Source organism: Myotis myotis, unplaced genomic scaffold (genome assembly GCF_014108235.1).
Source record: "Myotis myotis isolate mMyoMyo1 unplaced genomic scaffold, mMyoMyo1.p scaffold_m19_p_10, whole genome shotgun sequence".
In the NCBI taxonomy this organism is placed as follows: domain Eukaryota; kingdom Metazoa; phylum Chordata; class Mammalia; order Chiroptera; family Vespertilionidae; genus Myotis; species Myotis myotis.
The window spans coordinates 78,459,022-78,486,633 of NW_023416314.1; the positions used below are offsets into that span (position 1 = coordinate 78,459,022).

A 27,612-nucleotide genomic window follows, 5' to 3' on the forward strand; every position below is an offset into this window, starting at 1 on the left:
TCACTCCATCCTCAACTCTCCTCCCCCTCCCCAGCCCCTGGGGCAGGTGTGGGGGAGGAGTACCTCCTACTCGGACCCTATTGCCTTCTTCCCCTCCACCCTTTTTCCTTGTGGCTTCTGGGGCCCTGAGGCGCTGCCAGTGCCACAGGACACCCCTCAGCCAAGGCAGGCCCAAAAGAGGCTGGCGTGGGGCCCCTGTGTGGTGCCTGAGGAGATGGGAATCAGGGGAGCCCAGAGGGAAACCCGAATAGAATCACATCAAACCCTCCAGGCGTTTGCCCTCAATGCCCCTCCCTGGAGCCCTCTCCCCACAGACAGTTTTCTGGCCCCCACAATCCTCCCTTAATGGGGTTTTCTCCTTAAACTTCACTTTATCAGTCTCCCCGAAACCCTGTATAGACTGGCTGGGGCCACTTGTCCTGCCCGGGACTCCCCACTCCTCCCTTATGATGCTTTATTTTCCCCAGGACAAGTATCACCTCCGACACACTATTTAACTTCCTTATTGTCTCTCCCCCATCAGAAATAAGCCCTGAGAACATCGCTGCCTAGAAGTGTCTCTATAGATTAAAAATTTTATGAGAGTATCATAAACATGCATGCATCTAAAGTGTGCAGCTTAATATATTTTTCTATCAAACCACCACTCAGTTCAAGGTATAGAACATTTCCAGAAGGCTCCTCGTGCCCCCTCCTAGTCAACCCCCCTTCCAGAAGTAACCATTTATTATTATTTTAGTCCTCACCAGAGGATATTTTTCCATTTTTAGAGAGCGTGGGAGAGGGAAAGACAGAAATTTTGATGTGAAACACATCAATTGGTTGTCAGAGCCTCAAGTAACTATTATACTGAATTCTATTCCCATGAATTAGTTTCACCTGTCCCTGAATTTCATGTAAATGAACCATGTCTCAGTGTGTACTTTTTATTTTTCTGGAAGGACTTTGGCAAAGGGATCGTTGACAGGTGTAACAGCAAGGGCAGCCAGCCAGCCAGGGAGGTGGCACCCTGGAAACAGACCATCCAAGGTCTCCACGGTGTGTTCTCGTGTTTGGCTTCTTTTGCTCAACATAACATCTGCAGGATTCACCCAGGATGTTGTAAGACTGGTTCTTTTTTGTTGTTGTTAATCCGCACCCAAGGATATTTTTCCATTGATTTTTTTTAATATATTTTTATTGATTTTTTACAGAGAGGAAGGGAGAGAGATAGAGAGTCAGAAACATCTATGAGAGAGAAACATCGATCAGCTGCCTCCTGCACATCTCCTACTGGGGATGTGCCCGCAACCCAGGTACATGCCCTTGACCGGAATCGAACCTGGGACCCTTCAGTCCGCAGGCCGACGCTCTATCCACTGAGCCAAACCGGTTCGGCTCCATTGATTTTTTAAAATATGTTTTTACTGATTTCAGAGAGGAGAGATAGAAACATCAATGATGAGAAACAATGATCTGCTGTCTCCTGCATGCCCCCTACTGGGGATTGAGCTCGCAACCGGGACATGTGCCCTTGACTGGAATTGAACCCGTTTGCAGGCTGACTCTATCCATTGAGCCAAACCATCTAGGGTTCCCCCCCCCCCCCACCTTAACACCCCACCCCCATTGATTTCTTTAGAGAGAGTGGAAGGAAGGGGGAGACAGAAACATTGATGTGAGAGAGAGACATCGATTGGTTGCCTTCCGCAGGCACCCTACCAGGGCTGGGTATTGAGTCTGCTACCCAGGTACATGCCCTTGATTGGACTCAAACTCAGGATCCTTCAGTCCAAGGGCCGATGCTCTATCCACGGAGCCAAACTGGCTAGGGCCTGGCTCCTTCTTTATTGCTGTTCGGTGAAGCAACATCCTACCACTGACTTACCCGTGCTCTTGCTGATGGGCATTCGGGCTGGTTTCCACTGGGGACTATGAGCATGCTGGTGTCTTGTGGTGGACGTGTGCCCGGGGCACTGCTACATGGCAGGAAAGCGTGTATTAAGACTCAATGAGAAACCGTTTTCTAAGGTGGTTGCACCAACTGATATTCCCACCAACAGCTTGAGTTTGGGAGTCGCCACCTCCTCTGCAGCACTTGGTGGCGTCAGACTTCATCGTGTTGGGTGGGAGACCGCATCCCATTTCCCTGCAGAGTGATGGGGTTGGTGCTCAGTGAACGTTTGCTGGATGAATCCTTAGATGGGCTGCGGAGGGAGGCTCTCCACTCGGCAGGGACAGTGAGATGATACCCTTCACATGACGGTCAAGGCCCCTGACTCCCACACTGGACTCAGAAGCTGCCCCATTTCACACACTAGTCACACTTACACTCTAGCGTGCAGCCGAGGCAGACTGAGACATTCAGACAGGACTTGGCTCTTCGATGATAGAGAATAAAGAAATACATTCATCTGGTTCCCAGGTGGAGCTCTGCAGATGGGGTAGTCACAGGCTGCCCCATCAGTGCCCAGTGGTGCCCACAGGGCAGAGCCATCTTTCCCCACTCCCAGGAGGCACTCAGAGGCCAGACCCAGCCTGGAGCACTGTCTGCCCAGCCCCTGTCCTCTGACTGCAGAGGCTGCACTCCTAACACTTGGCCGAGGGCGAGTCAAGCCCTTCCCAGCTGCCCGTGAGGTCCTGCACCAGAACCTGGCTGGTCAGTCACCCAGGTTGGCTAGACCACCTGTCCTAGCCTCCGCCAGAGAGAACCGTGTGACCGTTCCAATGGGAGGTGAAAGTGGTGACAGGGTCACTCCCAGTCCTGGGCTAGAAAAACCACCGTGGGTCTGAGCTTTCCCTTTTCACAGTGACCTTGGAAGTCATGGGTAGAAGATTATGTGGCCACAAGATAGAGCGAGCCTGGGCCCTCAAGTCCCTCTTGGAGAAGTACTACCCACCGATCAGATAAATCCCACTATGAACCTTACATGAACACAAAATAAGTTCCACTGCATCTGAGTCTGTATTTTGAGTTTGTTACATCAGCCCTTGTCCCTAACTAATAGGTACTACCAGCATAAATAGTACAGTATATGTAACTAACAAAGTTAACAACTAGCCCCATTTTACAGATGAAGAAACTGAACACAGAGAAGCTACAGAACTTGTTTGAGGTTAGTAAGTGAAGAGGCCAGGATTTGAACTTGGGGCCTGGTTCTAGAGGTTCCACTCCTAAGCACTCTGCTAAGGCGGAACCCATGAGCCCCTGGCCACCTCACCCCCACCCGCGCCTCCTTGACACTTTTGCCCATGAAGATGCTACACACACCGCAGGTTGAATAGAGGAGAAATGGTTTCCCAAAAGAAAGCAGGGGCACTGTGCCCAGAGGGCGAGCCGATGAGAGGCAGACAGAAGCCACACGCCCCCATACTCCAGCGGCCTGGGCCTACCCAGGCCAACCAGCAGCCTCCCATTTCACACAAGTCAGACACTTCTGGGAAAAACTCAATCCCGCCATCCTCTTACCTAAACCGCACTCTCCCTGTCAGGCCGCGGTCCCCTGGACACTCACTCCATTAATTCTCCCCCATCCTGTCCCTTCACCCCTCCCTCACTGCAAGCCTGCATTTCCACCATCCTAAAAAAACAAACAAAAACTTCCCTTCTCCTCCCTCTGAGCCACTGCTCTCTCATCTCTACTTCATAGCCCTGAGCAGTTGCTTCAGCTCACCTGCTTCTCACCTCCCGCTTCCCTGCCGCACCACACCAGCCACCGAGGCAGCTCTGGCAGAGGCTGGCCTGCAGCCTGCAGGGGTCCTGCGATCCACAGCTGGCCTCTCCTTCCTCCCAGACCCAGGGGTGGGCACTACCAACAGATCCTGTCTCCTTTGATGGAGCGAGGTCACCTACTCTCTAGGGCCCTACACCCAGTACCACTCCACACCTCTCAGCAGCTCACAGGCACCCCAATTCATCAGAGCCGAACTGGTGACCTTCAGGCCGAACCCTGCTCTTCCTCCTGTGTCCCCAGCTAGAAAAGGCCCCTGCCCGAGTGGCGGCAGAAAGAAACATGAGAGTCCTTAGGGTCCCCACCCTCTCAGCACAGGTCCAGGCGACCATCGGTGCTGAGTCACTGCTGACAGAGACGTCAAGTCTGCCCACTGCTCCCAGGCCTCCTGCCCACCTCACCGAGCCATGGCCCCCTCAAAGCACATCTGCCCCAGGGACACGGCAGCTCCGGGTGCAGAACTGACTGCAGACCGAGCGACTGTGTCACTGTCCTGCTCGCAGGCCTTCAAGGCTCTCCCCAATCTACCTACCTACCTCTGCTCCCAGCGCCCCTTCCCCCACCCTTCATGGCACCAGGCATAGCTCTACAGCGCCTATTACTCAGCCTGTCTATCCCTTTGCAGTAGCCCAGAATGGGCAGAATGGTCTCCATCAGAGAGATAAGAAAAGGCTGCTGCCCTAACCGGTTTGGCTCAGTGGATAGAGCATCGGCCTGCGGACTGAAGGGTCCCGGGTTCGATTCCAGTCAAGGGCATGTACCTTGGTTGCGGGCACATCCCCAGTAGGGGGTGTGCAAGAGGCAGCTGATAGATGTTTCTCTCTCATCGATGTTTCTAACTCTCTATCCCTCTCCCTTTCTCTCTGTAAAAAATCAATAAAATATATTTAAAAAAAAAAAAAGAAAGAAAGAAAAGGCTGCTCAGAGAAAGGCAGGAACCTGCCCAGGGTCATACAGTGTAAGACAGGTTGTCCCTTGGCATGACCAGCACACTCCCCCCACCTTCCTTCTATCAGCACCCGGCAGATGCATGCTCCAGCCCCTCCCCAGCCCACCACTGCTCAGTGTGGGGAAGTCAGGTGGATGGATAGGAAGGTGGCCACAAAGCCCTGCACAGAGGCTGGGATAAACACTGATGTTCCCTTTTATTTTTATTAATAAATTTAAGAACAGCTCTATCGTCTCTCCTCCGCCCAGAACAACTAAAACCAACTAAAAGGGGGTGTGGCCTGGGGGGCAGAGGGTGCTAGGAGTCATAATCCTCTTCGTCCTCTGCATCAGGTCCTGAGGGGCCCGGGGGCGCTGGGGGCGGGGGCAGAGGCAGAGTCGAGGTGAAGGGCGTGAAAGGTGTTGGGGGGCTGCAGGGCAGAAAGCAGGAGAGGAAGGTCAGGTTACTCTCTGGTGCCCACTGAGCCCCACACAGGAAGCATGGAGCCCACCACCCTCTGTACCAAAGGGGGGCCAAGCCCAGAAAATGGAAGGGCCCAGAACAGGTCTCTCAGCCCCGACCCAGGCCCCACTTACTGCCCTGCCCAGGGGAAAGGAGTTCTGAGACACCGTCTCTGTCGTTAAGCCCTCCTCAGTGCCTCCCTTCCCATTCCCCAAATCTGCCACCATGAGCCCAAGCAAGTGGCCAGAGGCCTGGAGGAACAAGTCCGCTGGTGTCTTCCTGGGGCCACTGCTTACCTCTGAAAGTGGGCAGCGGGGTGGCTGGCCTGGGGTGGGGCCTGCGGTGTCTCCTCTTCCCCATCAGTGTCAGTGTCCTCGGACTCATCCTGGGAGCAAGACAGGGGTCAGAGATGACAAGAACGGCATGGGCCCGTCACGGGAGAGCCCAGACCCCGGGAAACGGCAGGGGCGGGAGGCTGACCTCACAGCCCCCATTGACAAAGCGGCCACAGGTGAGGATGGGGTCCGGCCTTCGGCCAGCGTGGAGGGGCAGGGCAGAGGGCTGAGGGCCTCCCTTACCTCCTGCTCCGAGTCTGTCCCTGATAGCTTCTTGTCCTTGCCTTTGCTTCCCATCCCACCATTCTTCCGGCTGCTGCTGCCTGGCTTCCGGCCCCTGTGGGGAGGTACAGTCCATCTCCCCGCTCCTTCACCAGCCCCCACCCACCTCCAACCCCTGTGGCCTTGGCCTTCTACACCTGGACGCTTGGCCCTGGCTCCCCACCTGCGGGCACCCTTGTCCCCGTCCATGTGGTTGTCTTCCCCATCCCCCTGCATGTCAGGCACAGACGCCACCAGGTCCTTCAAGAAGTCAAACTGCTGCTCCAGCTCAATGCACTGCTTCCTGAAAGGCGGGAGGGGATGGCCTCTGGCAGCGCCCGGCTGCCTGGGCTCCCGGCGAGGGGCAGTCAGCAGCTCAGGATGTCGGAGGAAGGGAGCCCGGAACACCTCCACCTTCATCTCCACCAGCCGACCTCGCCCCTTCGCGGTAACACCCCACCTTTCCCAAGTTCGAACCCACCGGCCTCTACGGCCTCGCTGGTCTCCCAGGAGCCTCCCGCCTGCAGCCTCCGGGCCGGGGCCCTCCGAGGACCCAGCCTCTCTTAAGCGTGTGAGCTCCGGGGACCGCAGCCCACAGGGCCCTGCGTCTGCACGGCCACTCACAGGTGGGATGTGGTCATGGTCTTGGCGTTCCGGGACTGGGTCACCTGGCAGGCCTTCTTCAACAGCGACTCCAGGAACAGCTCCAGGGCCCGGGCTCGGGAGCGTCAAGGAGAACCCCGCGGGAGCACCCCAGGCCCACCCCCCGCCCCCACGGCCCTCGCCCCGGGCAGCCCCGACAGGATACAGATGATGACGGGCACCGCCGCCGCCACCTTCCCAATTTCCTCGTCCGTCTGCATGATCTTCTTGATCCGCGCCTGGGAAGGGGGCAGAGAGCTCGGACCCCATCGCTTCTGGACCAGAAAACGGCGCTGGGGGAAGCGAGGGGGTCTCCCTGGAGGAAGGGGGCGGGGGGCACCGAAGTGGGGAGGGTAAGAAGGGGGCGGGGCGTCGGGGCCCAGAACACCGCGAGACGCCCGCCCCCCAGCGGGGCCTGGGCCCGAGCCTCCCGGGAGCCGGGCCCTCTCCTCACGAACCCGGCCACGTGCTCACCGGCGGGAAACGCGCGTTGTACTTCTTCTTCTTGCTCGGCATCTCCGGGCCTCTCGCCGCGCCGGGCCCAGCGCCGCCGCCCGCAGCCTCCCGGCCCGGGGCCTGCTCACCGCCCGCCCGCCCGCCGAGGTTCCCCCGGGTCCTGGTGCCGCCCGCTCCGCCCCCGCCGCTCCCCACTGGGTCCTAGCGCCGCCGGTGGGGACGCCGCCCTCAGGGCCCAGTGCCCTCCCTCGGAGCCTCCCGGGCGGTGCGCGTCAGGCCTTGGCAGCACCGCCGCTCCTGCCGGTCCGCCGGCCAGAAGAGCGAACGTTAGCCACGCCCTGCAGGCCCACCACGCCCCTATTTCCCATGGCCCCGCCTCCGAGGTCACACCGGCCACGCCCCTCCCTGGGAGGCACCGCCCCCTCCCTGCAGGCCCCGCCCCGCGCTGCGCTTGTCGATAAAGTTGTTGTTGAGACGGCGGAGCGCTAAGATGGCGGCGGCGGCGGCGGCCGTGGCGGGGGCGGGGCGCGGCGGCGGCGGCGGCGGCGCGGAGCCCAGGCAGGAGCGGAGCGGGGCCCGGAGCTGGGCCGGTGCCGAGCGCAACGAAGGCCGAAGGTGACGGCGGGGCGGCGGGAGGGGAGGGAGGGAGAGGCCGGGCCGGGGCCTACCTCTGGCCGTGCACGCCAATGCGGGGGGCGGGGGGCGCGGCGGGCCGCTAGCTGGCCTTCCCGTGGGCTCTAAAAAGCGGGAGTTCGAGCCCGGCATCGCCCCATGGGCCTCGGACCCGTCATTGGCCTCCCTGGGCCTCAGTGTCCTGATTTTAAGTGGACGGATAACGCCCTCCGGAAGGCCTGGCCCCGCAGGGCCTGCCTCGGTGCTGCGCGAACGAGGGCTCCTCCGCCGCCCTGCATTAATGCCCGCGTTCCGGACGCCTGCCCGTCACCGGCGGGGCCCGGAGGTGCAGCTGGGCCCTTGCTCCCCCACCAGAATTCACATTTCGGCCCAGTCGCTCACTACAGGTGTGACCTTGGGTAAGTCTCTTCTCTGTGAGCTTCGTTTCCCTGGAAGTCAGGCAGAGGAGTGGAGACATGAGCCCAGCATTAGGTAGCGCTCCTTCCACCGCAGGCATTTAGTGGTCAGCAGCACTGTGGGCCGGGAACGGTTGTTATCCATTGTCAACATGCGGCAACGAAGGCCCAGGGACACTGAGCCTTGCCCAAGGCCACGCAGTGTTTAGTGCGGTGCCTGGCACCCGCGAGGGCCCAGCGAGCTGCAGATCTGTTATGAGCCCTAATTCGGTTCCTCACACCAGGGGAGAGCCAGGGGAGGAGCTGGAGGAGGAGGACTCTCCAGGCGGCCGTGAGGATGGCTTCACTGCTGAGCACCTGGCTGCCGAGGCCATGGCGGCTGACATGGACCCCTGGTTGGTGTTTGATGCCCGTACCACACCTGCCTCCGAGCTGGATGCCTGGTTAGCCAAGTACCCACCGTCCCAAGTTACCCGCTATGGGGACCCCAGCTCACCCAACTCTGAGCCTGTGGGCTGGATTGCAGCGTATGGGCAGGGCTACATCCCCAACTCCGGCGACGTGCAGGGCCTGCAAGCAGCCTGGGAGGCACTGCAGACCAGTGGGCGACCCATCACCCCGGGTACCCTTCGCCAGCTGGCCATCACCCACCACGTGCTCTCGGGCAAGTGGCTGATGCACCTGACACCTGGCTTCAAGCTGGACCACGCCTGGGCTGGCATTGCTCGGGCCGTGGTCGAGGGCCGGCTTCAGGTGGCCAAAGTGAGCCCACGGGCCAAGGAGGATGGGCGCCAGGTCATCTGTGTTTACACGGACGACTTCACGGACCGCTTGGGTGTGCTGGAGGCAGATGCAGCTATCCGTGCGGCGGGCGTTAAGTGCCTGCTCACCTACAAGCCTGACGTCTACACCTATCTGGGCATCTACCGGGCCAACCGTTGGCACCTCTGCCCCACTCTGTATGAGAGCCGTTTCCAGCTGGGGGGCAGTGCGCGTGGCTCCCGTGTGCTGGACCGCGCCAATAATGTGGAACTGACTTAGTGGGGCCACCTGTGGAAGACCACCCTCTGCGCCCCCTGCTAGGGATGGGTCCTCCTGTCTTCCTCCTTCCTGTCCCAAGGGGGCCAAGTCCCCCAGCTCTGCGGACTAGGTCACGCTGGAACTGCCTGCATCGTCAATCCCTTTGAACTTCCGCCCTCTGTTCAGGGCTGACTTAAGTCCCCATCAGCTGGAGGCTCTGGCTCTCTGAGGGCCGGACCCTCAGACTCTGCTGCTGCTCCCCTCTGCCGTCCAGGACCACAGTCTGCGGCCAGACCCCCAGGAGGAGAGCCCTCCTTGGCCATCCTCATCCTCGGTTTTACCTTCCCTTCCTGCATCCCTCCCCGTCTTATCTTCTCCCTCACAAGAGAGAAAACTTAGTGCTTCCAGCCCCTCCCTGGAGCAGAGTCCCCGCAGGTCCACGCATGCCGTCTTTTGGAGGGGGGGGGGGGGTGATTGTACCCACTCAGCCCCTGGCAAAGAAAGGGGATGCCAGGGCCATGGACATGGGGTCCACCCCTCCCTGTCGCCTCACAGTCTGCACCACCTTCCCCCCTTCCTTCACTACCTTGTCATGTGCCTGCTCTTGGCATCTCAATAAAACCCAGCTTGGGTCTGTGTCTTGAGTGTTTTTTAAAATACCGTTAGTGGTTACCTGCTGTGGTTGCTGGACCAGGCAGGGCCAGGAAAGACTGGCCCTCTGCCCTGACTTGGCCCTCCTAACTGCCCCCAGTAATAAGATACTCCTGGCTGCCAAGGCTGGGAACCGCTCTGAGAGACTCTGTCAAGCCAGCCCTGCTTCCCTCCATCCCAAGAATCAGAATCCGTCTCTCAGTGGTTTCCCATAAACACGGGTGGTGTGTGTATGCCTGTGAGGGAAGGTACCCTCTTGGTCCTGGCAGCTCTAGGTCAGATCACATGGTCTGGTGAACAGAGGACGGGCCGGACATCCTTGTGCAGAGAACAGCCTGCGCAGCCCTACGCGGCTCTGGAAACCCATTTATCTCAGCTCTCCACCACCCCGGCCGTCACGGGGGCACTGGACAGTTTGCAAAGCACTTCTATGTGCATGATTTCACTCACAACCTGTTTAGAAGGAGATGTTGGCACTAATCTGGTCAAGGAAATTGAAGCCCAGAGGGCAAGGGAGTGCCCTCAGGCCATGCAGTGAGCCAGGCAGAGCGAGGACTTGTACCCCGTCCCTACTTCCTCGGTCAGCGCAGTCCCTGGCCTCACCCACAGTGAGCTCTTCACACTCACTCACATGATCCTGCTGGGCTACACTCGGCTGAGGCTGTTGTAGCCTGAGTCTGGCTCTGCACCCTCCCAACCCCATGCCTGGCCTTGGCTTTGGTTGGAGGCCAGGGTGTCTAGCAGCAAACCCCTTGGGACGCTGCTCTCGTGCCGGAGCTGACTCAGCCTCCAGCATCCTCACCAAATTGGAATTTGGAGCAGGGGAGCGGAGATGCCACTGGGCTGACTGGGTGGAAGTGGATGAGTCATGAGATGCTGCCTTGGCCCCCTCCCCAGCTTCCTCCTCACCCCCAGCTTCCCCAGGTCTGAGGCCCCCCTCAGCCCAGCCCTGGGAAGTCCCCAGAGCTGGGTGGTCTACATATTGGAGCCTGGTGCCCTGCCTCTCAGACCATCAGTGCTTTGCACTTGACCAACGTGGGCCAAGGCTTGTGGGAATCCTGGCCAGGCCCTCAGGGGTCCCACAAAGATGACAAGTAGTATCAATACCACCTGGTTCTCCTGTAACTAAGGATTTCACACCCTCATCCCTTTTCCACCCTCATGGCCCTGCTTTAGCCCATTCCTCCCAAACCATTGCAGCTTGCCTCTGCCCTGTCCCCTCCTACTTCTCCCTCTGTCCCGCCACAGCCAGCTCTCCTGCAGAGCTACCTGTGTCCCTCTCCTACTCAAAGCCCTTCTGTGGCTCCCCAGCCTGTAATATGGAGTCTACACTCCTGAGCCAGCCACAGCCTAATCCCCACCACCACCACCACCGAGCTTCCCTTGGATGCCTCTTTCTGCCCATGCTCACCCCACTGGAGCCAACTGGCACTTCTCCGCCCTCCCCCTCCCCCCAGCCCTGAGCCTCCGGCTGTTCCTGCTGCCTGAATGCCTGTCGTGCAGCAAGGATGGAGAGGTTACTTATGTAATCACTTGGTTAATGTCTATCTCCCACTGACCCCTAAGCCACATGGCCAGGATGTGGGCCCAGTGAAGGCAGGAGCAATGTCTAAATCTCAGCCTTATCCCCAGAGCCTAGCACAGTGCTTGGCTAGAACAACCTCTCCATACGTTATTAACCAGTTAACTACCACGTGTCCAAACAGAAACCATCCCCACGCACCATGATATTTTGAATTTAATTTTAAAAATCAATTTGCAATGAATATTATAAAAATAAATGTTACAATTCGGGTGTTCTTGAATATTTTCAGCAGAAAATTATCACGAAAAATGATTTTAAAGTTGGTCAGGGCTGCCACTTAGGGAAAACAATTCTTTTATAGACGCGCGTGGCTTGTGGGGAAGGTCCGCTGCCTGCATCTACAGACGCTTACGGTGTACAATGGGTTAACTGAATGGATGAGTGTACAGCCCAAATCCAGCCCCTGCCAGTCGCTCTAGCCCCATCTCTCCACTCCCTGCTTCACCCTCTTGTTCCAGAATCATGAGCTGCCTCCGGTTTTCTTGCACACATTCTGGCCTCACTTTTGTTTTTGCTCACAAGCTGTCCCCTCTGCTTGGTGGCCCTGCCCCTCGCCTGCTTTCCTGGCTGACTCCACTTCTCAGACCCACAAGCTCGTTTTCTGAGAGGTTTCTCCTCCCCCATCCATCTGCACTTCAGGCTCCCATAACGCACACACACACACACCTGGGGCTCTTTGTGTGTCTGGGGCCCCTCAAAAACAGTGGCTGCACTTTATCCCTCAGAGAGGCCTCTGTCCAGCACAGGAACTTGGCCTCCCACAAGTGCCAAATCAACATTATTGAATAAATGAGTGATTGAATGAAAGTGACTTCTGTGTCTGGGCAGTTTCCTCATTCTCTTCATAACACGAACCAGGCACTGTACTGAGTTTACATGCATTGTCTCATCTAAGCCTCACCTGTCTCTTGTTACTGCTATTTTGCAGAAGAGAAAACTGAGGCCTAGAGAGGTTCAGTAATTGGTTCAAGGTTACAAAGCCATCAGTGGCAAAGCCAAGGTATGAAGCAGGTACTCTGCCAACTCCAGAGTACCTGATGCGTTGTTGAGCCCGCTCTATAAGACCCAGCAAAGACTTGGCTCTAATTTGTAAAGCACACAGGTTGGGTCCTCAGAACCACCTGAAAGGAAGGCTGGGCTAAGACCAAGATTATATATTTCAGACAGGAAGGGAGTGGGGAGAGAGAGAAACATCAATGATGAGAGTGAATCATTGATTGGCTGCCTCCTGCACGCCCCACACTGGGGATTGAGTCCACAACCCAGGCATGTGCCCTTGACCAGAATCGAACCCAGGACCTTTCAGTCCACAGGCCGATGCTCTGTCCACTGAGCCAAACCAGTTAGGGCCAAGATTTCCATTTTTTACTGGCAAAACTGAGGCCCACAGAATACACTGACTAAGCCGACCTTGGCAGGAAGGATCTCCCAGGCCTACTATGGAGATTGCTGCCCTGCCAGGCCAAGGGCTCCCCATGACCCACCCCCTCAAGCTGGCAGCATCCTGTCCTGTTTGGCCGGCCCCTTCTAACATGGGGGTAAGGAAGTAGCCCAGTCCAGGGTGGGATAGGCTGGGTGAATTTGGACAAGCCCCTGTGCTCTGCTCCCTTTTATAAAACCACAGGAAGGATGGCTGAGGCCAGAGAGAGGAACCCCCCACACACACACACTCCACCTTCTCTCGCAGGCACTGCGAACCCCCAAGTCCCAGGGAAGAGGGTCAAACGGGGCTGGCCAGGGAATGGGGAGAATCTCTGTCTGACTCCCCATCCCAGCTGGGACTGGGCACTGACTCAGGAGAAAGCTTCATTCAGCCAGAGCTTTGGCAAGGTTTTAGGGATTTTCCCAGCAGGGCTATTGCACCCCAATCCTGCCTGCTGGGAGGGGCCCTGGCAGGGACGGAGGTTTGGGTCACACAGCTGATTCATCCAAGAAGGGAAACTCCCCACTTCTCTGACATGCATCCCCCATACACTGAGGGGTAACCTGAGGGCACCCGGCCCAGAAACCCATCAAGCCCATCTTTCCTTGATGACAGGGCATGAAAACACCCCAGGCTAGGCAGAGGGACAGAGTTGGGAAGGGTGGCGGGGCATAGGGGCAGCTTCCCTAGGGATAACACCGGAGACGGGAACCAGAGTGATGGCTGGACAAGGGCCCTCACCCATTTTTTAGATGAGAAAACGGAGGCTCAGATAGTAAGAGCAAATACATACACAGACCTCCTCTGCACCAGGCACTACTCTAAGCAGTTGGTTCTCATTCTGGTCCTCACAGCCCTCCTATTACTGAGAAGGAAACTGCAGCAGAAAGAGGTTAAGTAACTTGGCCATGGTCAAGGCTAGAAATGCTCCAGCCAACTGCACAGCCCCCAAGAGCGCGTGTACACACCACGGTGGCAGGGAGCTCTGTCCCCATCCTGAGCAGCTCTGGCCCCTGGAACCCTAGAAGACCCAGGGTCCTAGCTCCTCCCAAGCTACAGGGAGAAAGCTGGCTCCTGGGGAGGGCCAGGGGGAGGCCAGGAATCGGCTGAACCTGCAGAGGCCAGGAGAGGGCAGCGAAGCATTCCCGCCAAAATTTTCTTCTCTAGGGCTTTGACTCCTTTCCAAACTTAATCCTTTCCTCCCAGAACCTCCCTTTCCTGTCTGCCCCTCCCCGTAGACGCCACACGCTCTCAGGCACGCACACACAGGCGCACGCATGCACACTGGGAGTTCAGCCTCCAGGCCCTGCTGAGGCCTGCTGGGTATTGGAGGGGAGCTGAGACTCCATGAGGCATGGCCAAGGGCCCCTGGCAGGCAAATTCTGTCCCATCTGGCTCCCACTCACAGGCTGCATGAATCACCCCCGCGCCCCCCATGACTCAGTTTACACGGGTGCCCAGAGGTCCTCCCAGCGAGGGTGGGGCCGTTTACTAGCCCAGCCCAGGCCCGGCAGCCTTTCATCCCAGGATGAGTATTTCATGCTGCTCCTGGCCCAGGGCAGGAGCTGGCACCCTGGAGCCCAGGGTGGAGGAAAGCCTCAGGTCTGGGAGGTTAGGGAGAGCCCAAGAACTGGGTGACAGGCCCCAACTGCCCTAGGTCCAGGTCTGCAGGGAACAGGAGCTGCTCCAAGAAACCTGAGGGTCAGGCTGAGCGGGCAGAGCCATCCTGGGCACAGACAGAAGAGCCCTTGATGCCTTCCATTCAGAGGGAATGGCCTACAAGACACAAAAATAGGAAAAATCTCACCGACATTTACTAACTTCTGACTGACCAGTCCTGTGCTGAGCACCATCCACCCCTTATCTCATTTACTCCCACAACAATCCTGAAAACAGGCACAATCATTATCATATCCTTTTTACAAATGAGGAAACTGAGCCCTAGCCGGTTTTGCTCAGTGGATAGAGCCTCGGCCTTCATACTGAAGGATCCGGAGTTGGATTCTGGTCTAAGGGCACGTGCCGGTATTGTGGGCTCGGTCCCCAGTAGGGGGCGTGCAGGAGGCAGCTGACCAATTATTCTCTCTCATCCCTGATGTTTCTCTCTCTCTCTGAAATCAATAAAAATATTTTTTAAAAGCATATAAAAATAACAAATGAGGAAACTGAGGCATAGAGAGCTTAAAGGAATGGCCCAGATCACACAGCCAGGCAGTGGCTGAGCTGGGACTCAGGCCATCTAACTCCAGACTTCATGTTGTCCCCTACTGCCTCCGAGAGCTGTGCTGGCCAAGATCCCAGCCACCTGCCCCTGCCCTGGTGGATCTCCACTGAAACCTCTGGTTTGAAGGATCACAGTGTGTAAACCACCAATCTGCAAGAAGGGGAAACTGAGGCTCCCAGAGGGGAAAAGGCTGACCTGAGATCGAGGAACAAATCAGAGATGACCTGGGCTGGGACCAAGTCTTTGATGCTCCCCAGCTGCCCTGGGCTGGAGAGGTGGCTGGTGAGGGGAGGAAACTCCAGGGAAGGAGTGGGGAGATGGTAGTCCAGCTCCTTCTGCCCAAGTCCAGCTCCTCAGCCTGGCATTCAAGGCCTCTGGCTTAGGCCTCACTCAGCTATCCTTCCAGCTCAGGGTCCCAACACACATTCCACCATATGCCCTTGGACCACAGCAACATCCAAGTCTCCCCTTCCACCACCACTTGCCTTTGTGCCCACTGACTCCAACCCTAGGAATGTCTCCCCAACCTCAAATACTCCTTTACCAGGAAGCCTGCTCCCCACCCCTACCCCAGTGGAAGAATAGTTCTTTCCTGGGGGCTGCAGAGGCTTGAGAGAACTTTCTGGGGGGTGGAAATCTTCTGTATCTTCTTGGAATGTGCTTACATGGGTGTATACAGAAGTCAAATACGTGGTCAGCACATTTAAAAGTGAATTTTTTTAATGTAAAATATATTTCAATGAAGCAATTGGGATTTTTTTGGTGGGGGGTAAGTGGGGAAGATCTATATGTACTTAGGGGAAGGATTTCCAAGGTATAAGAAAAAAAAACAAAAACAGGGAGCAAAACAGGATGTAGAGGAGGCTGCCTTCTGGGCAAAAAGATACGAAAGACACTGGCACAGAGAGGGAGGCTTTCACTGTACGCCCTTGTGTAGCTTCTGGATCTTGAAGCAGGGAAATGGATTACAGTTGAAGAAGAAATTAAATGGCAAATTTAAAAATATAAGGCAAAGCAAAAAATAAAAATAATGGGGGGTTTTTGTGTGTGTTTTTTTTTTAAATATAAAGATGGCCCTTTTTTAAAAAAAAAAATTGATTCCAGAGAGGAAGGGAAAGAGATAGAAATATCAATGATGAGAGAGAAACATTGATTGACTGCCTTCTGCATGCCCTCCACTGGAGATCAAGCCCGAAACGTGACCTCCTGGTTCATAGGTTGACACTGAGCCACGCCGATCATGTTTTAAAATAATTTCTTCACCTGCCTTTCTGGCTCAGTATATATATATTTTTATTTTTTTTTAATATATATTTTATTGATTTTTTACAGAGAGGAAGGGAGAGAGATAGTTAGAAACATCGATGAGAGAGGAACATCGATCAGCTACCTCCTGCACATCTCCTACTGGGGATGTGCCCGAAACCCAGGTACATGCCCTTGACCGGAATCAAACCTGGGACCCTTCAGTCCGCAGGCCGACGCTCTATCCACTGAGCCAAACCGGTTTCGGCTTTATTTTTTTTTCAATGGGCAAAACTAATCTCCAGTGATAGAAGTTAGACTAGTGGTTTCCTATGGGTGGGGTATGGGTGTGGGAGGGAGTAACAGGGAGCTTGAGCTTCTGGAAATGTCATATGTCTTGATCAGGGAGGTAACTACATAGATTTACATACATGTAAAAAGTCATTAAGCTGAACATGTTGGGTGAGTGCGCTTGTATGTTAAGCTTCAATAAAGCTATGCAACTATTAGAAGAAAATATAGAGGTAAATGTTCATATATCTGATAAGGATTTGGTACTCAGAATATATTTTAAAATTCATAAAATTCAACAACAGAAGCAAACAATCCAATTAAAAATTGGCGAAACACCCTGGCCAGTTTGGCTCAGTGGATAGAGTGTTGCCCGCAGACTGAAGGGTCGAGGGTTCAATTCCAGTCAAGGGCATGTACCTGGGTTACAAGCTCCATCCCCAGCTCCGGTTGGGGAGCATGAGAGGCAACCAGTCAATGTGTCCCTCTCACATCCATGTTTCTCTCTTTCTCACCCTCCCCCTCCCTCCCTCCCTTCCACAATGGAAAAAATATCCTCAGGTGAAGATTAACAACAATGAAAATGGGCAAATGACTCAAATAGACATTTATCACACCCAGCAAGCACATGAAAAGATGTTCATTGATCATTAAGGAACATGACTGGTTTAAGGAAAAGCAAACCAGACACAATGAGATGCCACTTCACACCTTTAGGAAGTCTTTCATTTTTAAAATGGAAAATAATCAGTGTTAGCAAGAATGTGGAGAAATTAGAACCCTCCTGCACGCTGGTAGGAATGTAAAATGGTGCGATCACTTTGTAAAACAGCCTGCCAGTTCCTCACAAGGTTAAACAGAGAGTTCCCATATGACCCAAGATAAATGGAAACATAAGTCCTCACAAAAACTTGCATGCAGAGCATTATGCATAAAAGCCAAAAAGCAGAAACATCCCAATGCCCATCAACTTATGAATAAATAAACAAACTGGTTATCCATACAATAGAATATTATTGAGCCATAAAAAGGATGCTGATACCAGCTACAATACGGATGAACCTGGAAAACACCATACTAAGTGAAAGAAACCAAATGCAAAAGGTCACATCTTGTAGGATTCCGTTTATATGAAATGTCCAGAATAGGCAAAGCCATAGAGACAGCAGATAGTAGTTACACAGGCGATGGGGAGGAGGGGGGTTTGGGAGTGATTAATTAATGGGTATGGGGTGTTTTTCTGGGATGATAAATAAAAGTTTTGATACTCCAATTTTTTGGGGGGAGGCAACCTATTTTTGGAGGCCTTGCTTTGGCAAGCTGGAAAAAAAAGTTTTGAGACTAAATAGAAGTGGTGGTTGCACAACATTATGAATGCACAAAAATCCACTGAAGCGTACACTTCAAAATGGTTAATTGCATGTTATGTGGCTTTCACCTCAAATTTAAAAATAAATAAACTTCCATTTTAAAAGTGAATGGAAACTGAAAAACTAACATCACCTCCAAGGCCCCGGGGGCCCTGACAGAACCAGCTGGATGCAGAGCACCCCCTCCAGTGCCTCCTTCCTCCCCTCTGCAGCTCCAGGACGTGGGGACTCTCGGGGAAAGTGACTGAGCCCAGCTCACAGGGCTGCCAGGAGACAGGACCAGGTCTCTCAGACGTCCTGGCACCCAGGCTCCCCCATAGACCCTGCCCATAGCCCCTGGGATTCTCCCCTGGCCTCCCTGGGTGGGAGCTGTGAGGTCAGGGGCCAGGAACGTTGCTGCAGCCACAGGCGGGAGTTAGTGACTGAGGAGCTTGGAATGTGCTGCCTCTGAAAGGACCTCCTTGTGGCTCCACCGACGGTTAGAGCAGGAAGGGACTTTCAGAGCCATGTAGTCACACACACACACACACACACACACACACACACACACACATGAGACCTGAGCCCTGCTCCGTCACTGGCCCAGGCTGCTTGGGGAGTGGGCAGGGTGGTGTTTCTAGAGCAGACAGATGGATGTAGGCAAGGCTGACCTGATTCAGGCCTTGCATGTGCCACTACTTGGCTCCCTGTGTCACCCTGACCTGCCCAGCTTGGACTCAGCCAAGGAGTCCAGACATGAGTTAGTGTGTGCTTGCGTGTGTATGCTGTGTGAATGCCTTGGCGTGAGATCGGAGCCCCAGGGGCTCCCAACCCTGGGGCTTTTTATCAACGCATGTATTTATTTTTGCTATTTGTCAAGGTTCTTACTATATGCTGTGCTAAGCACGTGGCATTGTGTTATTTCTATTCTCCAGCCACCCTGAGATGTAATTATGATTATGCCTCCAATTTACAGATGAGCGACAGAGGTGTTGAGAGATTGTGCCTCATCAAGGTCAGAGCTGGTGAGTAGCAGAATTCAAACTCAGAACCCGGAGTTGTCTGATTCCAGCATGTGTGCTCTTTTCCATGGGTCACACTGCCTAAAAAAAATCTCTCTACTCTCTCTCTCTCTCTCTCTCTCTCTCTCTCTCTCTCACACACACACACTCACACACACACACACACACACACACTCACACACACACACTCACACACACACACACACACACACACTTATATCATTCATTGTAAACTGCTGTTGGTATCTTCTTTTTACGGAAAGATGCGCATTGAGTAGAACAAGGGCAAGGGAGCGGCGCCCGGCTGGTAACCACCTTCTGAGTAGCGGCAATTTACAGCTTACAGAGCACTTTCGCATTTGTGATCTCATTTGATCCCACAGCAGCCTCATGAGGTCAGCAGGAGGCTCAGTTCTTCCCACAGGGACTGGGACTCAGGGGGAAGGTCATAGAGACAGAAAATGGTAGCTGTAGGACAGGAAGCCCCGGGCCAAGCTGGCCTTCTGGTTCTAAGTCCTGTGTGTACCCACAGACCCCGCCCGGCCCTCTGTCCCCAAGGAAGACCACCTAGGACCCCCCACCCCTGAAATTTTCCACCCCTGAGGACAGAGCTGGAGCTGATCACATGGAGGAGCCCCCGTGGAAAGCGGGAGCCCAGCTCTCTTTCTGTGGCTGTGACACTGGCAGCTCCTTACTCTTCTCTGGATATGTTTCATGAGTAGATGGGAGGAAGCAGAGAAACTTTGGGGTGGTCCTCGCAGCCCTGACATTCTGCATGTGTGAGAAAATGTCTGTGAGAGCTTTGAAAAATCTTGCCTGAGCTGGGCTTGGAGCTCCCACCGCTCTGATATGTCAGCCTGCTTCAGCCACTCGCTCATTGATCCTAGGTGCTTCGTTTTAACCACTCCCAGCTCAGTTTCCCTGTCTGTAAAATGGGATGATGATGGTGCCTACCTCCCAGGGTTGTTGACCTTTGGTTGTTGACATTTAACCCTGGCCTCAGTGACACAGACCGTTTTTATGTGTGGGTTTTTTTGTTGTTGTTTAATGATAGACACATACTTCTCTCTTTTTTTAAATTTTAGCTCTTTTTGTTATTTCTATCAGAGAGAGGGAGAGGGAGAGAGGGATAGAAACATTGATGAGAGAGAATCATTGATTGGCTGCCTCCTGCATGCCCACACTGGGGATCCACTGGGGATTGAGCCCACAACCCGGGCATGTGCCCTGATGGGGAATCAAACTGTGACCTCCTGGTTCATAGGTCAACGTTCAACCACTGAGCCACGCCGGCTGAGCTCTCACTTTTTTAAAATTGATTTTAGAAGAGAAGGGAAAGAGAGAGAGAGAAACATCAATTGGTTGCTTTCCGTATCTGCCCCCAATTGGGGATCAAACTCAAAACCTGGGTATGTCCCCTGACTGAGAATCGAAACTGCCACCTTTTGGTGAATGGGACAAAACGCCAATCAACCGAGCCATCCCGCCGGGCAGTCACAGAGACCTTTGACACAATCTCCAAACAAGGCTGTTGACCACGCAGCCCTGGGAAGAGCACAGACAGTATTTAAAGATGGTGTTTTCAGGCCAGGGGACCCCTGAGCCCCACAGCAGGTTCCCACTGCCTATCGGGGCTCTGAATTAAAACTTGTTATAGCTCCTGAAATTTCCTGTGAGTAGCATGATTATTTTGCATTGGATTTGTGGGTAGTTCAAAGTATTAACTTGTTCAATGTAAGCATTTAAAATAACCACCATTTTTGTAACTATGGTTCGTCATTCATTTAGTCACTTTTTATTATTCTTGAACCTTAAAACAATGAGCGGAAAGGCTCCACGCCACGACGCGAAACCTTGGTCGGTAGCAGTACGGTTGCTGGCATGAAATAAGCACCCAGTTTAATAATAATAAGTAATAATGATAATGATAATCAGCGACATTTATAATCTACTTGATAGTTTCCAACCCCTTTCACACTCTTCATTCCAGCTCCCACGCGCAGTAGGGTAGCTATGTGAGCATTTCGTCCCATTTCACACATATAGAAACCGAAGCCCGACCTGGCGGTGAGCCGGCCGGGGGCGCAGGCCGGGAATGGGGCGCGGCCTCGGCGGGCGGGCGGGGCCGCAGGTGCTTTAATCACGCGGAGGGGAATCCTCGGCTGCACCTGGGCGGGCGCCGCGAGGAAATTGCTCCATGTTTGGGCTGCTACGTCAGAGGGGGCGGGCCCGGCGCTCGGGCTGGGGGACGCCAAGTCCGCGCCTTCCCGCACGAACCCCTCGAAAAGGCGGCTTTGGGGCCGTGGCAGGCAGTCGGGGCGGACAGGCCAGAGTGGCGCGGCGGGAGAGGCGGAGCCCGAGGTGACCCGCGCAACGCCCCACCCCCTCGCTGAAGTGGTTCAGCCCGAGAACTTTTCATTCATAAAAAGAAAACTCCGCGAGGAGCGGGTGACTCAGAACCCGAGCTGCCGACGCTGACCCACCGAGCAGCCAGCCCAGGGCATGTTCCGAGACTTCGGGGAGCCCGGCCCGAGCTCCGGGCCCGGCGGTGCGTACGGCGGCCCGGCGCAGCCCCCCGCGACCGGCCAGCAGGTGAGCGGGAGCCGGGGTCGCGGGAGGACAGCGCCCGCCGGGACGGGGGCGGGAGCAGGAGCAGGGACCGCACTTGGGGCCGTGGCGGGTCCTGCCCACTCCCCGCCGTCCAGGGGCAGGTTTCCCCACAACCCAGGGGCATAACAGAATTCTGACAACCTCTCTCTCGCTCTTTCTCTCTCATCCCCTTTCCCCTCGCTGCCTGCTGTCTGTCTGTCCCTCCGTCTTTCTTTCCTCCTGTCCTTACCTTTTTTATTCCCTCCTGTCCGCCGCTCATGGCTTTGTCCCATCTGAGCTCCAAGGGGGGCGGGCACCTGCGTTGTCCCAGCCCAGACGGGTCTGATTCATCCGGGACTACGTTCCCGGGGTGGGCTTCCGAGTCCCGACTGCGACCCAGACGTCCCCACACCGGAGGGAGGAGGGGCCCATCAGCTTTTCCCTACCGACCGGGAATCCTCGGCCCCGTCTGTGAGCGTCTGCGTGTCTGTCCGTTTGTCTGTCCCGCTCTAACCCGTCTCCAAGCCCCTCTCCCTTCTGGCGCAGTGCGGCCGGCCGGGCGGGCTCCTGGAGACCGGTTGGTGACCCCTTCCTTCACAGGCTGGGGCCAGTCCAGACCGGGAGGTGCCGGGCCGTGCGCGGGGTCGTGCAGCGGGCAACTCCCGCACCCCCGACGATCGGCACCGAACGGCGCCCGCTGGCGGCTGGGGCGACCCGCGAGGCTGCAGGTGCCTATTTCCTGTCGAGGGGCTGGGAGCACGTGTCGCCAGGGGAGGGAAGGAGCGGCGTCCGTTCCGCCGAGTCACGGCGGCCGAGTCACCGTGGCTGACTCACCCGGGGCGCCCCTCCCTTCCTGGCCCAGAGCGTCCGGGGCCCCGACAACCTCGAGAGAGCGGGAGATGCCGCCAGCGCTCCCTGGATCCCGGAACTGGGGTCACTGGGCCCCCAGAGCGGGGCCAGGGACACCACTGTATGGGCTTGCCTGGGCTTGAGCCGGCTCTTCCCGGAGGACTGGGCGCCCACACCCAGAGCCCAGCCCCAGAGCTTGAACCCAGTTTTCCCGAACACTGAACCCCATCTCAACCCATTCCTCCCATTTCTGGCTGTAAGAGACCAGTGGCAGGTAATTCCTGGAGCGCATGCAGTACAGCCAGGCATCGTGCTGGGCAGTTTTCAAATCATTTACCGAATTTCACAGAATCTAAGACTCCAAATGATTTTAAAACCCAGCCACCAATTCTTTTATTTTTTAAATCTTTACTGTTGAAAGTATTACATATTCCCCCCTTCTCCCCCAACTGCCCCACTGACCTCTTTTAACCCGCCTCCACCTCCCAATTCTTATTATTTTTTAAATTCTCACCTGAGGATATTTTTTCCATTGATGTCTAAGAGAGCAGAAGGGAAAGAGGAGGGAGAGAGAGAGAAACATCAATGTGAAAGAGACACATGGATTGGTTGGCTCCCATACAGGGGTGCCCCTACGGGGGCTCGGGAACCCACAACCCAGGTACATGCCTTTGTCCAGAATCCAACGGAGACCCTTCGGTCTGCAGGCTGATGCTCTAACCATTAAGGAGACCATCCAGGGCACCACTTTTTTTAAAGTCACCAATTAAACTGAACTCAAAGCTACTAAAGGGTACTGGACAGCCTGGGCACTCTCCCTCCTGGGAGCGTGCCACACCTTTCCCTTCCCCCTCCCTCTCCCAAACCTCCCCAGGCATTACCATCAGCTTCCTCACTCCCAAGCTCCAAGGCCCTTTACCTAAAAATTATAATAATAATAATAAATAACTGCACAGCCTGGACCGAGCGCAGTGGCTCTTGACTTCCACAGCCTTCCCCGGGCTCTGTCACACACATTCTCTCACCTGATTCCCACAGCTACCCTCAGAGTTAGGAGCTATAATTATCCTCTTTGAAGAGTCTAGCTGCTAGGGCCCAAATCCTGCCTCCCACTTACTGGCTGTGTGTCTGAGGACAACTGTTTTCCTGTCTGAAAAAGAAGATACTGTTGTGCAAATTATATGAGTCAGTATTTATAAAGTGGTTGGGACAGGGCCTGGAATTCACACTTTATAAGTATTAGCTCTGATGGGGAAGTGGAAGTTCAGAGAGGTTATGTGACTTGCCAAAAGTCACACAGCTCAGGAGCAGTCCCTTTAACTGGGGTGGGTAGCAGTGTGGCTTTTATCCGCGGGAAGCCCCCAATTCACACAGACCTTACCCCTGGCCTTCCATTTCTTGTCCCTCAGAAGTTCCACCTGGTGCCAAGCATCAATGCTGTGAGTGGCAGCCAGGAGCTGCAGTGGATGGTTCAGCCTCACTTCCTGGGACCCAGCAGCTACCCCAGACCTCTGGCCTATCCTCAGTACAGCTACCCACAGCCCCGGCCAGGAGTCATCCGGGCCCTGGGGCCACCTCCAGGGGTGCGTCGCCGGCCCTCTGAACAGGTAAGCAGAGGCTTTGCACTGGTCTGATTCCCACAGGAGGATAGCTCTTGCCCAAAAGGAGAACACAGGCTTAGAAGCGGGGAGAAGGTAGCACCACTAGCGACTATTCGCCAAGGTGGACTTATAGGCAATAGTAACTATTGAGAGGAGACTCTAGGAAGACCCAGGAGGCAAAGAGGTCACCTTTGGATCAGGGAATGCTTCCTGGAGGTGGAGGCCTGTTAGTCTAGAAAACTGGGTAGGATTTGCTTAGATATAGTTGAAGGAAAGGACATTCCAGGTAGAGGGGATGGCAGGAGCAAGAATGGAGGTGGAGGGAGAACTTGTAAGGTGCATGTGGAAAGGTACGTGGACAGTAAAGGGGAGCCACCTGCTGACATGTGCGGAGAGGGTGGGCTGATGCTGTCTATGCCTAACAGCTGGGAGAGAACAGGAGACAGCTCCCTGTAGCTACTCCCTGAATCTCAGTTTCCCTGTCCCATTTAAAACCCTCTGGCGAATGCACTCTGGTTCTCCCCCGTATGAGAGCCCAGGAAATGGAGGCACAGAAAGATAAAGTCACTTGCCCAAGATCACACAGGTAGTGAGTAATGAGACAGGTCTGTCCAATTCTAAAGTGAGATCCTAACCACCACGCCACACGGTCTCACCCAGATCTAAGAGAAGGTTTGAAGAAGAGTGAGCTGGGAATTTTTGCTTCCCCAGTTTTTCCTACCCACACACTAATAAAGCCCTTACCAAAATAGAGAGAGAGAAAATAATAAAGAGATAGTCTTTAAGGGAGTGGTGCCCCTTTCCTTTCCCTGGAGCGTTTTAGTATAAGAGACTGTAGCGGGTGAGGTTTGCACATGAAACAGACTGCTCTGCCAGGCAGGGTAGAGAATGGGGAGGGAGCTTGGGATCCTAGGAAAGATGTGCTATTGGGAGGCTTTCCCAGAAACAGAATGGCTGGGCCCCCAGAGGCAGGCTTCTGGACTTTCTTCCTTCAGCCCTGTCCTGAGCGTGATTTGATCCTGGGTACTCTTAGACTGGGGCTGTGAGCTATAAGTGGGTTCCTTTTGCGGGGAGATGCTTTTCATCAGCTGGCCTCTCATTCAACGTAGAATAGAGTGGATTTTAATTTCTGCTCTAGGGGCATAAACAAGTTATTCATCTTCCCTGGGCTTCAGTTCCTTACATGGAAAGTTGTGTTAAGAATCTAAGAAAAGCACTTTGCTGGCACACAGTAGATTCCCAATAAATAATTGCTTAGCAAGCCCTAACTGGTGTCACTCTGGATAGAGCGTCGGCCTGCGGACTGAAGGGTCCTGGGTTTGATTCTGGTCAAGGCCACATGCTCGATTTCGGGCTCGATCCTCAGTGGGGGGAGGCAGCCAATCAGTGATTCTCAATCATCATTGATGTTTCTCTCTCTCTCCCTCCCCCTTCCTCTCTGAAATCAATAAAAATATATTTTAAAAAATTAACTGCTTAGCAGCATTCATTGGCCCCTCCTAGTGCTTACAGCCTATGGAGAAAAGGAGACTTGGCTATCAAGAGACTGTAAAGAATAGGGGTTCTTCGAAAAAGAGTGGCGGGTTCCCACCAGCTCTAAGGAGGAAAGGCCACTTCTGGCTGGGAAATGAGAGGCAGCTTCTTGGAGGCAGATGCATCTTTTATTTTGTTGTTGTTAATCCTCAACCGAGGATATTTTCCCATTGATTTTTAGAGAGAGTGGACGGGAGGTGGAGAGACAGAGAGAGAAAGAAACATCTCTGTGAGAGACATATCCATTGGTTGCCTCCTGCACATTCCCCCGCCAGGGCCGGGGATGGAGCCTGCAACCCAGGTACATGCCCGGGGCCCTTCAATCCGCTGGCGAAGCTCTATCCACAGAGCCGAACCGGCTAGGGGGCAAGGCAGAGGCATCTTAGTTGAATCCTGGGACTTGAAGAGGATTAAGATTTGTAGAAGGGCAGAGGAGGGCATTCTGAGAAGGTAATCGTAGGAGGCAAAAGCTGGGTGCAGGGGGGAAAATTTAACTATTGCAAGTTTACTAAAGCGTGAGTTCCAGGAACCGGGCTGGGCTTGGTGGTCCTTAAAGTGCAGGAGAAGGGCGCCCCCGCGCTGCCATGCCCTCCACCAGGATCCTACCACTGGGCCACCCAGTGACTCACTAGGCGATTGCCAGGCAGCCAGTGGCCCAGGATCCACCTCACTGCTTCCTCTATTCCCCAGATCAGCCCAGAGGAGGAGGAGCGCCGTCGGGTGAGGCGCGAGCGGAACAAGCTGGCCGCGGCAAAGTGCAGGAACCGGAGGAAGGAACTGACCGATTTCCTGCAGGCGGTGAGCATCGGCCGGTGCGGAGGGCGCCCAGGCCCCGGCCCACCAAACCTTCGGAGGGCCTCGCCTCCTGTGAGCCTGTAGGGCCCAGGGGGCGCTGGAGAGACAGGCCTTCGGAGAAAAGGACCAGGAAAAAGTACTGAGCACTGCACAGCCGAGCTGAAGCTCAGGCAGACAGTCTCCTAAGATGCCCCGGGGACCTGATTGGAGTCCGGCACATTTTTCTCCCAAGGGCTCATGGGAATTGTAGTCCAGACTTGCTGAGGACTCCTCACCCTACCTCCAATTTCCTAAATCACCACCACCACCACGGAAGGCGAAGCGGTATTCGGCCCTCATCTTCCTGACTCCTCTCCTGACCTTCTCCCTACAGGAGACCGACAAGCTGGAGGACGAGAAATCAGGACTGCAGCGAGAGATTGAGGAGCTGCAGAAGCAGAAGGAGCGGCTGGAGCTGGTGCTCGAAGCCCACCGCCCCATCTGCAAAATCCCGGAAGGAGCCAAGGAGAGCGCCACTGGTGGCCCAGGCGGTGCCAGCAGCCCAGCAGCCCCCTCCCGCCCTGTGCCTTGTATCTCCCTCTCCCCAGGGCCTGTGCTTGAACCCGAAGCATTGCACACCCCCACGCTCATGACCACACCCTCTCTGACTCCTTTCACACCCAGTCTGGTTTTCACCTACCCCAGTACGCCTGAGCCCTGTGCCTCAGCCCATCGCAGGAGCAGCAGCAGCAGTGGGGACCCATCCTCTGATCCCCTAGGCTCCCCCACCCTCTTGGCCTTGTGAGGCACTCTGGTTATCCTCCCTGGCCAATATCTCCCCATCCATTGGTCCAGCCGGCCTGGGCTAGATACCATGCTCAACCCCAGCAGGTTCTCCATCCCTCCAGATGAGACTGAGCCTATTTGGCTTCCTGGCAGAGCCAGCTTGGGGCCACCAAAGCTGCTCAGTTTCTCCAGAGCTCGCCTCTCTAGCACCATTTGCATTAAATCAGAGACAAACTAGTTCCCATTTGTGCAAGAGAACTCCTGGCAGCCCCAAAGGACTTTATAGACCTCTAGAGGTTTTCTGGAGCCCTAACCCCCTCCAGGCCTTCCCTAAGTCTTCATTACCCTCTTCCTGTGATCCACCCAACCATACCCCCGGACAGAAGGTGATATGATACCAGCCTAGAACACTAACTCACCCAGCCCCACTGCCAGCAGCACCCGGTGATTGAACCAGGGCATTCTGCCATCCCCTCCAGAAATGGCACAGTTCAAGAGTGCTAGAGACTTCTGTGATGAGCTGAGCTGCAGCCCCTGGCTCTGAGAAGACTTTAGCTCCAGGGAATCTAAGCCTCCACTGCAAGGGCAGCTGCTATTTATTTTCCTAAAGAGAGTATTTTTATACAAACCTGCCAAAATGGAATAAAAGGCTTGAAGCTCTGGCCTGGTTTCATTGGATTCAGAGGCTAAAGGGAAACCATTTGGATCCTCAAAACATTTGGCTCAGGTCTCAGCTCCACAGACTCACTGCATGACCTTGGACAAATTATTTGAGATTTCTGGACCTCCATTGTGTCTTATCTGACAAATGAAGCTACATCTGCTCTGCCTCATCTCCAGGATTGAGA

The 27,612-nt window shown here is 54.9% G+C and overlaps 3 protein-coding genes across 14 annotated transcripts; 2 read left to right on the plus strand and 1 right to left on the minus strand.

Annotated features, from left to right (window-relative positions):
- Positions 1-1,610: 1,610 nt before the first annotated feature.
- On the minus strand, positions 1,611-21,605 carry DRAP1 (DR1 associated protein 1). 7 transcript variants are annotated; one of them, XM_036326592.1, is made up of 7 exons: positions 21,472-21,605; positions 6,505-6,577; positions 6,321-6,414; positions 5,881-6,042; positions 5,679-5,772; positions 5,397-5,485; positions 1,611-2,128 (listed from the first exon to the last, which is right to left on the minus strand). In XM_036326592.1, exons 1-7 carry the CDS (start codon positions 21,499-21,501, stop codon positions 1,981-1,983), a joined length of 690 nt encoding a protein of 229 aa, XP_036182485.1. In that variant the 5' UTR covers positions 21,502-21,605; the 3' UTR covers positions 1,611-1,980. The 7 variants fall into 7 exon arrangements, with proteins under 7 accessions (XP_036182485.1, XP_036182488.1, XP_036182490.1 ...); XM_036326595.1 differs by lacking the exon at positions 21,472-21,605 and adding an exon at positions 6,797-6,943; XM_036326591.1 differs by lacking the exon at positions 21,472-21,605 and adding an exon at positions 6,813-7,129 and having other exon boundaries at positions 1,613-2,128.
- CUNH11orf68 (chromosome unknown C11orf68 homolog) lies at positions 7,255-9,480 on the plus strand. 2 transcript variants are annotated; one of them, XM_036326590.1, is made up of 2 exons: positions 7,255-7,409; positions 8,107-9,480. In XM_036326590.1, exons 1-2 carry the CDS (start codon positions 7,285-7,287, stop codon positions 8,861-8,863), a joined length of 882 nt encoding a protein of 293 aa, XP_036182483.1. In that variant the 5' UTR covers positions 7,255-7,284; the 3' UTR covers positions 8,864-9,480. The 2 variants fall into 2 exon arrangements, with proteins under 2 accessions (XP_036182483.1, XP_036182482.1); XM_036326589.1 differs by lacking the exon at positions 7,255-7,409 and adding an exon at positions 7,451-7,825.
- FOSL1 (FOS like 1, AP-1 transcription factor subunit) lies at positions 20,909-27,426 on the plus strand. Of its 5 annotated transcripts, none has more exons than XM_036326585.1 (5): positions 20,923-21,224; positions 21,822-21,949; positions 23,480-23,677; positions 25,895-26,002; positions 26,373-27,426. In XM_036326585.1, exons 3-5 carry the CDS (start codon positions 23,537-23,539, stop codon positions 26,781-26,783), a joined length of 660 nt encoding a protein of 219 aa, XP_036182478.1. In that variant the 5' UTR covers positions 20,923-21,224; positions 21,822-21,949; positions 23,480-23,536; the 3' UTR covers positions 26,784-27,426. The 5 variants fall into 5 exon arrangements, with proteins under 5 accessions (XP_036182481.1, XP_036182477.1, XP_036182478.1 ...); XM_036326583.1 differs by lacking the exon at positions 20,923-21,224 and adding an exon at positions 21,254-21,692; XM_036326584.1 differs by lacking the exon at positions 21,822-21,949 and having other exon boundaries at positions 20,922-21,224.
- The last annotated feature ends 186 nt before the right edge of the window (positions 27,427-27,612 follow it).